The 11,030-nt window shown below is 61.6% G+C and overlaps 1 protein-coding gene across 1 annotated transcript in view; it reads right to left on the bottom strand.

Moving 5' to 3' along the window:
* Window positions 1-6,516, bottom strand: part of RHPN1 (rhophilin, Rho GTPase binding protein 1) — a 13,173-nt gene extending 6,657 nt beyond the window's left edge. Inside the window, exons 1-5 of the mRNA XM_008573557.1 lie at window positions 6,435-6,516; window positions 5,599-5,666; window positions 3,785-3,898; window positions 1,252-1,367; window positions 156-284 (exon numbers count right to left, since the gene is read on the bottom strand). Coding sequence (XP_008571779.1) covers window positions 156-284; window positions 1,252-1,367; window positions 3,785-3,898; window positions 5,599-5,666; window positions 6,435-6,516 — 509 coding nt within the window. The remainder of the gene's footprint in view (window positions 1-155; window positions 285-1,251; window positions 1,368-3,784; window positions 3,899-5,598; window positions 5,667-6,434) is intronic.
* Between the last annotated feature and the right edge of the window lie 4,514 nt (window positions 6,517-11,030).

The raw sequence follows: 11,030 nt of genomic DNA, 5'->3' as shown, positions 1-11,030 counted from the left end.
GCATGCGCCATCCTGGATGGTGTCCTCACACAGGGGTGCACACATGCGCACACACACCGTCCTGGATCCCATCCTCGCACACATGCACACACGAGATGTGCTGGGTCACGTCCTTGCACACACACGCCGCCCTGGATCACGCCATGCACACGCACCTGTCCTGCTGGGAGGCATCCACACTGCTGCCGAGCTCCTCCAGCTCTTCCTTCAGCAGCTGCAGGTTGGAGTTGACGTAGCTCAGCTCCAGGGCAACCGTCTCTCTGACCCGGTTGTTGCTGGTGGCTCTGGGGGAGGCCAGGGAGCTCAGAAGCCTCAGCCCCAAGGCAGACCCAATGCCCCATGCCTGCCGCAGGCAGCCCTCCTGCCCTGTAGGACCTCTGGAGCCCACTCCCCAGAGGGATGTTTGCTTCTGGAACCAGCCCTCCATTGGTGGGGCGGGGGCAGCACTGGGGCCTGAGGGCCCACAAGGTGACTGCCCCTCCCCTCCAAATCCTCCCTCTCGACCCCTCCCCCTAGTGCAGGCAAGTCCTGGCTGTGGCCTGAGGTGCCTCTCTCAGAGGCAGGGCTCCTCCCAGGCTCACACACGCCCCACACAGACAGCAACTCAAATGACTGCTCGGGAGGTGGGGGACAGCCAGACCCCTCTCTGAGCCTGTATGCAGGGGCTAGACAGAGGGACCAGGGGTCCCCAAGGAAGGTTGGCTGGGTGCAGAGCGGCAGAGGGTGCTAAGGGAGATGAGGGGCCCCTGGTCCTGGAGTTCACCAGCAGGCTTTGCCTCTCCCTGGCTGTGGCACACGCACACTCGTGGTTAACATGCTCTAAGGAAGAGGCTGCCCCTCGGTCTGGAAGACCCTTTCCCAGGTCCCCAGCCTTGGGACACCTGGCCACCTGCCACAGCTCAGCCTCAAGCGCCTCTTCTGAGAAGCCCCGCTAGCCACCACATGCACTGTTGGAGGGTCCCAAACTCTGCACACACAGTGTGGGGGAGACCGATTCCCGGGCCCCTCCAGCCCCACACAGGGAGGCCCCTGGAGGCAGGGGCCTGGCCTGCTTTGTCTGTGAGGGCTGCAGCTGAGCACTGAAGTGTACTCTGTGGGCTCTGGGACCTGGGTGGGAGCCTGCGTCATGGCCACCTGCTCACCTGTCCATCTCCCCGACCAGCCCACAGGGCAGACACCCGCCCCCAGTGTGGGGCCCCATCACCACCCTCCGGGGCAGGTACCACTCCCGGGGTGGGATGGGGCCCTCACCTGTAGAGGTTCTCTGCACCTGTCCGCATCTGCAGTTCCTTGTTGATCTGCTGGTGGATCCGGGCCCTGCGGCTCTGCAGCCGGCCACGCTGCGTCTGCACCAGGGGGTCACAGCCCTGCAAGGAGGCCACAGGTGGTTGTGGCCCCAACCCCACAGAATCCCACCAGGCCACCGGGCTCACCGCGGGGTAGGGGGTGGTCACTATGGGCTGGAGTCAGACCCAGCCTCACAAGGAGCAGCTGGGCAGGCCTGGCCGTGAACATGGTAGGTGCCTGGCCAGAGCAGGTGATGCCGGAAGGAGGGGGCCGTGGGGGATGCCGCTGTGATGAGGCCGATCCGTGATGGGGCTCTGGATGAGGCTGGCACCTGCCAAGGGTGCCAGGTGCTCAGGCCTCACCAGGCAGCCTGGGCATGCAGTGGCCTCTTGGGAGCCTGGGTAGGAGGCAGCCACTCCTCATCATAATTCCAGGTCCTGCCACAACCCCCCACTGACTCTAGCACACGCATAGGTGAGGACAGGGCAATCCAGCCCTGCTCCCGCCCAGGCGCTAAAGGAAAAGCCCTGGGGGCTGCCACCTCCCCGCCAGGCAGCCGTGGGCCAGCGCGCACTGCTGACTTTGGAAATGGCTCTTGAAGAGAACTCACACCTTTGAGCTCACCATCCACAAGAGAGGTGACCTAGACCTTGACCCTGACCCCCACAGACCGGAGACCCCTGTGATCCTCCTGCCTGGTACCAACCACGGCATGAGTTTGGGGTGTGCCCTACAGGTCCCAGTTCAGACCTGCACGGCTTGTGTGCATTCTTAAATAGCAAACAACACGGGGTGGCTTCAAAGTTGACTTCCGTCTGATCTGGTCTCAAGCCTCAGCCCGCCCCTCAGGCTCCCCTGTGGCATGCTGGGGTCGTGAGTCCCTCCCTCCAACTGGGGTGTGGCTCACAGCTCTGCGCCTCCCTTGCTGCGCCCCCCGATGGTCATCTGGTAGTCACTGGTTCTCCTTTGGTGGGGTGCTGCAGGAACGCCCCTGACACGGCTCTTTGCAGCCATGTGTGGTGTCTCCCAGGGCAGTTCCCCAGTGGCCCCCTCCCCAGCTCCCCTTCTGAATCCAGTCAACCATGCACCCCGGCCCCTACTCACAGGGGACCAGTGTCCCTCTCATCCGCACCTGATGAGCACCTGCGTATCTCTCAGCTCAGGGACAAACTTCCTGCTCCCTGCCCCTGCCCTGGGGCCAGGCCCCACCCAGCACTCTGCAGGGGGCTGCCAGGTGTGGGACCAGGGGACTCTGGGCTCCTTCTTTCCCAGGTTATTGTCCTGTCTGAAGGCCTCTTGTCATGAGAGGAGAGTGACCCCAAACTGAGCCACCACTGCAAGAAGTTACAGATTCACAGCAGGATGGGGTTCCCCATCATGAACACAGGCCCCCTCTCCACCCACTCAGACCTCTCAGGCCTTTCAAGAAGCCCAACAGTGTTGTCCACAGAAGCTCACACATATTTTATTGAGTCTCCCCACCCCCTAGATGCTATATATAATTCTTTTTGTTAATGTCAAAGGGATCCTTTTCCACCTTTTATGTACTGTTTATTCCTACTGTATGGGAATGACGGACCGTGCGTAGAACAGGCCTGTGGTTCCACTCTCAGAGCTTACAGCATGGGGGTGACTACCTACTGTGGGTAGAATTGTATCTCCTAAAAAGATATGTTCAACTCCCAACCCCCGGTACTTGTGAATGTGACTTTATTTGGAAATAGGGTCTTTGCAGATGTGATTAGTTAAGATGAGTGGGAGGGCCCCTAATCCACTGATAAATGTCTTTTCAAGAAGAGGGGGATGTGGACACATCCCAAGGAGGTCACATGAAGACAGAGGCACAGACTGGAGTGATGCAGCCACAAGCCAAGAATTGCTAGGAGCCACCAGAAGCTGGAAGAGGCAGCAAGGAGCCACCCCTAGAGCCCTTGGAGGGAGCCTGGCCCTGCCTTGATAAACTTCTGGCCTCCAGAACTGAGACAGAATGAGTTTCTGTTGTTTTCAGGTACCAGTTTGTGGTGACTTGTTACAGCAGCCCTGGGACACTCACACTGTCCACTCGACACACACCGGCAGCCTCCTGCAAGGTGCTGGGCAGGGGAGCCTGGCCCTGGGGCAGGGGGAGGCAGGTGGTCCTGAGCTGAGGGATGAGCAGGTGCTGAGAGCCAAAACGCAGAGGGCAGGGGGACAGGGGTGGCCAAGGACCTGGGCCTCTTTCTGGGCCCTGCAGACTGCCACAAAGGGCTCTAAGCAGGGGATGGGTCCAGACTTGCATTTGGAAACCTTCAACATGCTCTGGTTTCCTACCCCTGCCTCCCCAAGAAAAGAAAATCTTCAGGGTTGCTGCTGGGGCTGTGGGAGCTTCATGCAATGTGGGTTGGGGACTCCTGTGGGGGGGGTGGGGCTGGAGAGGTGGCAGGAGACCCACAGTGGGGAGTGAGGCAGGGGCACTTCATATCTGAGGCCCTCCCCCTACCAGGGCCCACCCCCTCACCTCCACCCTTGGCGCAGGTGCTACCCGCCCCTGGGGCCTCTGCTCAGCACCTAAGAGAGCCTTCCTCCCTTGGGCAGCACCGGGCCGGGTGTACTTCCCAGCCTCTTGGTGACCCTGCAGGGCCACTCCATGGTGAGAAATCCCAGGCTCAACAGGGGTCCCAGCCTTGGCCAAAGCCACCCAGTGAATGGGGGTCCAGCCTGCAGGAGCTCAGAGCCCAAGCTCGGTCCCACTGAGCCCCAATCACTGGCCCAGGAATCCTGAGACCTGGGTTCTGGCCCTACTCTGCAGACCAGGCCTGGGTCTTGGGGACACCACTTCCCTTGTCTGGACCTCAGTGTCCCTGAACTAAATAGTCCCCCAGGCCCCTCTGGTGATTTCTAGGGCTCTGCCAGGCTTCCTGGTGGGCTCAGTTGGCTTGAGGCTAGGAGATGGAGGGTAGTGGGCTCTCTGCTCTCCCCTGTGGGCCCAGGGCCATGTCAACCTGGTTCTTCCACAAGGGAAAGTGGGGTGTGGGGATGGGGACAGGGGCAAGGGCATGTCTCCCCACTGGTGTCTCAAATGCGAGTGGGGACACAGGCCACAGGACTAGCAGAAAGGGGACCCTGCCCACTGGTGTAGGAGTAGAGAGGTGACACACGGGGCTGGAGCTGGCACGCTGCACCCCCCACCTGCTCCCAGGAGCACACCTCTCACTGCTCTTGTTTGGAGTATATTATAAAGCAAATGTATTTCACAGGCCTCCAAAGCCCTGTAGTCTCAGGTTTAGCCTAACTTTTAAAAATTACGTATAGAAATGTTAACCTTGCAAAAGACAGGAAACTTTCCCCAGGCTACAGGCTCTGTCGTAAGATAAAGAATTGTAACGTGGCAAGGTTGCTGGCTCAAGGACAGACAAGTTACTTGACTGATATGTAAAAATGTAAAAATGCTGGGGAAATTGCCGTAGGGAAAAAAGTGTTTGCTAAGACCAAGCTTTTGTTGGTGGATCGACTTAACCTTTTGCATATTGTATTATGGAATGTCACTTTGCTTGTTTGACTGATGTTACCAGCCTATATTGTAAACTATACTTAGCTAAAACCCCACCTATGTTCTTTTCCTGTAACTTCTCGGTCTGGAGAATAAATGTGGGGAGAGAACCCCAGTTCATGGTTAATTTCCAAAGGAAGGAACGCCTCTCTCTTAAGGGTTCTGAGAGATTAACTCTTCGGGGTCTCTCACTGCTCGTAAGAGATGGGCTTTAAGTAATCCTTTTTGCAGCTCTGTCACCCAGAGGTGACAAATCCGTGTGAGGCAAAGCAACACTCAGCCTCCTCCCCATCCCTGCTCTTCACACTGGCCCCCCACTCCTCCCACCAGCTCCCTACCCCTCACACCAGGTCCCCCACCCCCTCACACCAGGTCCCCCACCCCCTCATTCCTCACATGGGCCCCCCCATGATCCCCCTTCAAGGTGGGTGTGGGTCTGCCAGGTCACTTTCCCTAACCTGCCCCTGCTGGGCCCGACCTCTCCCTCTCTGGGGACCCCCAGCCTATCTGTGTCATGAGCATAGCCCATCTTGGAGGCTGGACGACCCTTCCAACATGCCACCACCAAAACCCAGGGCAAGCCCCTCCACCAAGAGGCCTGACCCCTGCTGCACAGGGGCCTGGGCTGGGTCGCCTGCAGGGCTCTGCCCCCAGGGCCTGCAGTCAGCATGGCCATGGGATCCGATGCCCTGACACAGGGTACTAGTTGCCCAGACCTGCCTGGTCAGGTGGTGCCAGCCCTGCGTGCCTTTGCCAGCCCTGGTGGGACTCAGGCTCCTTACAGGCAATGGGAGGGCAGGGGTGGGCCTGTGCTTGTCGTCCTCCCTCTCCAGCCTGAGCTGGTCATGGCCTGCCGGGGAGTGGGGCAGGGGCGAGGTGGCAGGCCAGGACTGGCTGCATTGGGGGGGCCACGCTGACCACNTGTGAGGCAAAGCAACACTCAGCCTCCTCCCCATCCCTGCTCTTCACACTGGCCCCCCACTCCTCCCACCAGCTCCCTGCCCCTCACACCAGGTCCCCCACCCCCTCACACCAGGTCCCCCACCCCCTCATTCCTCACATGGGCCCCCCCATGATCCCCCTTCAAGGTGGGTGTGGGTCTGCCAGGTCACTTTCCCTAACCTGCCCCTGCTGGGCCCGACCTCTCCCTCTCTGGGGACCCCCAGCCTATCTGTGTCATGAGCATAGCCCATCTTGGAGGCTGGACGACCCTTCCAACATGCCACCACCAAAACCCAGGGCAAGCCCCTCCACCAAGAGGCCTGACCCCTGCTGCACAGGGGCCTGGGCTGGGTCGCCTGCAGGGCTCTGCCCCCAGGGCCTGCAGTCAGCATGGCCATGGGATCCGATGCCCTGACACAGGGTACTAGTCGCCCAGACCTGCCTGGTCAGGTGGTGCCAGCCCTGTGTGCCTTTGCCAGCCCTTGTGGGACTCAGGCTCCTTACAGGCAATGGGAGGGCAGGGGTGGGCCTGTGCCTGTCGTCCTCCCTCTCCAGCCTGAGCTGGTCATGGCCTGCCCGGGAGTGGGGCAGGGGCGAGGTGGCAGGCCAGGACTGGCTGCATTGGGGTGGCCACGCTGACCACTGCACACACCACGCTTGCGTGCTCGGCCCCCACCTGAGGCGGCCCGTCCCAGCTGCCCGTTGTTTGTGTGGTCACTCAGGGTGAACCCCAAACCACAGACTGGGGGTGTCTGCATGGTGGCACACTCACCAGCAGCAGCCAGGCTCCTGGCTGCCCTGCTGCCTCTGAGCCTCACTGCACCAGGCCCGCCCCACGGCCTACACACAGGGTAGGGCGACTGGAGGCTTGGCCGGGGAGGGTGACGGGCTTCCATGGTGGCCGGTGGGGGAGCGGGGCCAGGCCACATGGGACGGCACAGCCTGAGGTCACTGAGCCTCCTCCTGAGCCATTTAGGGGCCTCGTCCTTCTGGGTCACTTGCCAGCCCAGGAGCAGGCAGGAAGGACTTCTCAGAAGGCACCTTCCTGGCAACACCTCCATAGGTGGTTACTGACCTCCAGACAAGGCCACAGTGCCTCACAGCCCTGCTCGATGGCGCGGATGGGGGAAGGTTTTATTCACACATGTGGACGTGGGCCAGGTGTTTGAAGACCATGGCTTGTTTCCCTCGATATTCCCCCACAGTCATGCACGGGACAGTTCCAGACTCTCCGGGGTTCTCGCTTGTCCCAGCCCCTTATAGGGGGCACCCCAAGGCAAGCCTCACACCCTGGTGTGGAGGAGGCTCCCGGCCCATGGTCACCTTGGATGGTGGCCCAAGACCTCCTCCCCCAGAGCCAGCTTCTCAGGGAAGACTTCCCAGGGGAGGGCATTTGGGCTGGGATTGGAAGGGCAAGAGGCCTCTGGCGGTCCTGGGCCACTGGGGAGAGGACACGCATCTCAGCCAAACAACAGGAGAGACAGCAGTGGATTCTGAGCGACTCCTGTCAGGGGACGCTGGGCAGCCCCCTCGTCTGCAGATGGGAGGACGGGCAGGACTCGGGTGGCACAAGGAGGAACAAAGCAAAACGTGGCCACCCCTCCACTCGGCTGGCTGCCTGCGCCTCTCTTCTGTGGCACCCCCATGCTGACTGTGCAGGAAAGGAGAAGCCAGGTGGCCTCCCCTCCACGACTGAGAGTCCCAGGAGGGACAGTGGGCCCTGGCTGCAGCTATACACCCCCTGTCCTTCCAAAGGTCCCACTGCAAAGCTCCAACGGTTCTAAAGGTTCTAAAGGTGAGTGGCTGTGTCCTGGAGCGGGCAGCTCCCTGTGCTGGGCAGTGGCCACCCAGCGCAGCAGGGCTCCCTCCTTGAGAGCCACTCAGAGCCCTGCAGGCACCACCCATGCCCTGGGCCCTTCCTTGCCCTCCCTGCCCTTAGTACTCCCTCCAGGGGACCCAGCTGGCTGTGAGGGGGGTCCAGGAACTAGCGGACCAGAGCTGGTCCTTCAGGGCTGGGTGGATCCCAGAGGCCGGCGGCCCCCACCCCATTTTCCACACCGGGTTCAGGGATGTACCCAGCAGGGAGGGGCATAGACCTTAGGTAACTGGCCCCCTCACTGCTGGTACAACCTCCTTCACCCTCTGGAAACAAAGGTGACTTAGGCCTCTCCCTGTACCCTGATGCCCCCGTGACGATTTCTGACTCATACTAGGACAGAGCAAACATGCTGCAGTCTTTGGGTGTCTCGACAGGGGCAGGCCAGCTCCGCCTGGGCGAATGGAGAACAGAGAAGCAAACAGCCCCACCCCCTCGCAGTGGCACAGGATAGTGGCTCCGGCTGCCCAGGAAGTGCCAGGCCTGGGGCCCCCAGAAGCCCAGGAGGAAATGGTGTGGGCAGTGGTTGGAACTCGGCCATCCCGCGACTGGCAAAAGCGGGGGAGAGTTATCCCAGTGTGGGCCTGTGAACAGCAAAACCATCAGGGCAGGGCAGCCCTACATCGTCTCCCAGGCTCCCCAGCCCCAGCAGGCCAGCTCTCCCTTCTTGGAGCCCTGGCCTGGGCACCCTGCCTGCTGGCATCCCCATCACAGGGACCCCTCACCCTTCCCCCCGCTGAGGTCTCCCCTGAACACAGAGGAACTGGAAGCCCCGGGGGGGTGGAAGCCCAGCACCCACCCAACCCACCACCTCTGCCCCCTGGACACTGCTGGGGGATCAGAGTCCAGTAGACATTGCCACAAGGGGTCTCCCAGGACACAGTGGCTACAGGCCACAGATTGGCCACTCAGGCCAGTTAGGACAGATGTCCCCTGCGACTCCAGCCTCTTCTGGTGTCCACTTGAGCACCTCCCTGCTAGGCAGGCCCCACTCCTATAGCCCAATCCAACTGGGCCAGGCCCAAGAATCTGTGTAATAAGCACCTAGAGAGTGTTGGTGACCAGCCAGGCTGGGAACCTTGAGATGACCCATCTCTCTCTGTGCTGGAGCCCAGATGAGGGCACAGACACCCTCCCTGCCTGTTGCTCCAATACTCTACCCTCCTCCACCCGTCTCCCGCCTTGCCCACGGACCCCTCCCCACAAAACCACGGGCTCAGTCAAGATCACACCTTCTCACACAGCGAGACTGCTCCAGAGCGTCCTCCCTGGGAGGCTTGTGCGCAGGGTGGGGGCTGCAGAGCCCCGGCAGCCCTTGGGGGAGGAGCACCGGCTAGGCCAGCTGCCAGGGCTGTGACCAGGCTCCCCTACTTCCCTGCTGAGCAACCTCGGCCACTTACTCAACCTGAGCCTCAGACGGGTTAACCAGGCACCCGCACCCACTGAGGTGAGGACTCAGCTAAGGAACACACAGCACTTGCTAGGGCCAGCACCAGCGCCAGAGAAGTGCTCGCAGGGCCCCAGCTCTTGAGGCAAGTTACAAGTCACCCAGACCTGCCCACAGGGGCCTCAGACCCTAGCATGGCTTCTATGTGAACAGTTACCAGTCCTGCCCCACCTGACTCTGAGCATTATGGCTGGTTTACGGTGGTGCAGGGTGGGGTGGGGGAACACAGCCTCAGCCCAGCCTCCGGCCGTCCTCAGGGAAGATTTTCCGGGTGGCAGGGACAGTCTGAGCTGTGCACTTAGGGCCTGCCTGAGCAGGGCTGGGGTGCCACACCACCTCCCACAGGTTCCCACCCCCACCCCCAGTACCCTGACTCTCCCAGTGTGTGAGAGGCAGCAACCCAGATAGCTGGCTGGAGAGTTTCTCTCCCTTTCCAGTCAGCAGAGGGCCAGGACAGAGGCTGCCACAGCCCACGGCCTGAAAACTGTCCACTGAGCCCTCCAGGACATCCTGTAGTGCAACCTCCCAAACATTCCACCCAAAACAACACGTGCTCAGACAGAGGCTGCCACAGCCCACGGCCTGAAAACTGTCCACTGAGCCCTCCAGGACATCCTGTTGTGCAACCTCCCAAACATTCCACCCAAAACAACACGTGCTTGCTCCAAAGGCCACCTGGGGGCATGGCTTCCCTGTGACGGAGTGGTTCACAGAGGCCAGCGGACAAGTGGACAAGCGTGTCTCTCTCCAATGCCTGCTAGTTGCTGTAGTGCCTGGCATGCCTGGGGGTGTGCAGGGAGCGAGCCCTGGAGGGCTCTGGTCAGCATCACCTGGCCAGTTGCCTGCAGCACAAGCCCTGGCTGAGGCCTCCCTCCCGCTCCACACAAGAGCAGAACAGGACAGCCGAGGGACAGTGTGCAGCCTGACGTCTGCAAGGCAAGGGGGCAGAGCACCACTGCGGACTCACCTGGGACTAGGAGCAGGAGACACCTCTGCTTAGCAGCCCCCACCTGAAAGCCCTGGGGGGCACGGGTGCACAGCACCTGGCATGAACACTGGGGCAGTCTGGCGGGTACTCCAGGAAACACCTGGGCTGCGGGCTACAGAGCGAGGCAAACAGAATGCCCCTCCTGGGCCGGCCCGGTGGCGCTCGGTAGAGTGCTGCGCTCCCACGGAGGGTTCGGATCCCATATAGAGACCGGTCCGCTCACTGGTTGAGCGCGGTGCGGACGCGACACCGAGGGTTGCGATCCCGTTGCCGGTCACGAAAAAAAAGACAAAAAGGAAAAAAAAAAAAGAATGCCCCTCCTTCTGACGCCCAGACGCAACGGGTCTCCACGGCTGGCTTCCCCAGTGCTCCGTCAGCGCCCCGCGGTCAGGAACTTCAGAGGGGAAGTGAGCAGAGGACAAACTGCCCGCTTGAGGTCCCCCAGCACTCCCTGCACTGGGAGGCCTCAGCTGCCTGTCGCTGAAGGTACAAAGGTACATCACACGGACACCCCGTCCCGAGGGTACAGAGGGAAGGCGAAGCTGGCAAAGGAGGCAGTACAGGAGCCAGAAACGAACAAGAGCGCCAGGGACAGGGCGGGGGCTGTCACCTGCCAAAGGAGGGGGCCTCGAGGGAGGGGGCGCCCTAGCTTCGGGAATGAGGACCCGGACTCTGGCTCCCACCGATTCCCGGGCGGCACAGCAGTGGCCCGGAAGCCTCCTCCTCTCCCCCACTGACCCCAATCAGGGGCGGGAGAGGAGCCGGGAACGGGGGGACGCAGGCTCTGGCCCTTCCACGGGGGCCTCAGTTTCCCCAGTGCTAAAGCCCCTGGGAGCGAGTGGAATATGGGAGGGAAGCCGCCGGGGAGTCCCTGAAGGGCCCGGGACGCGCCTCTGAGCGGAGGGCAGGAAAGGGCCGAGTCCGGGACCTGCGTCCCGGGGCCCCCCGCCCGCCGGCCCCC

Source organism: Galeopterus variegatus, unplaced genomic scaffold (assembly GCF_000696425.1).
Source record: "Galeopterus variegatus unplaced genomic scaffold, G_variegatus-3.0.2 Scaffold932, whole genome shotgun sequence".
Lineage (NCBI taxonomy): Eukaryota > Metazoa > Chordata > Mammalia > Dermoptera > Cynocephalidae > Galeopterus > Galeopterus variegatus.
The sequence above is the reverse complement of the archived record's forward strand: the minus strand, read 5'-3'. Positions and strand labels throughout refer to the sequence as shown.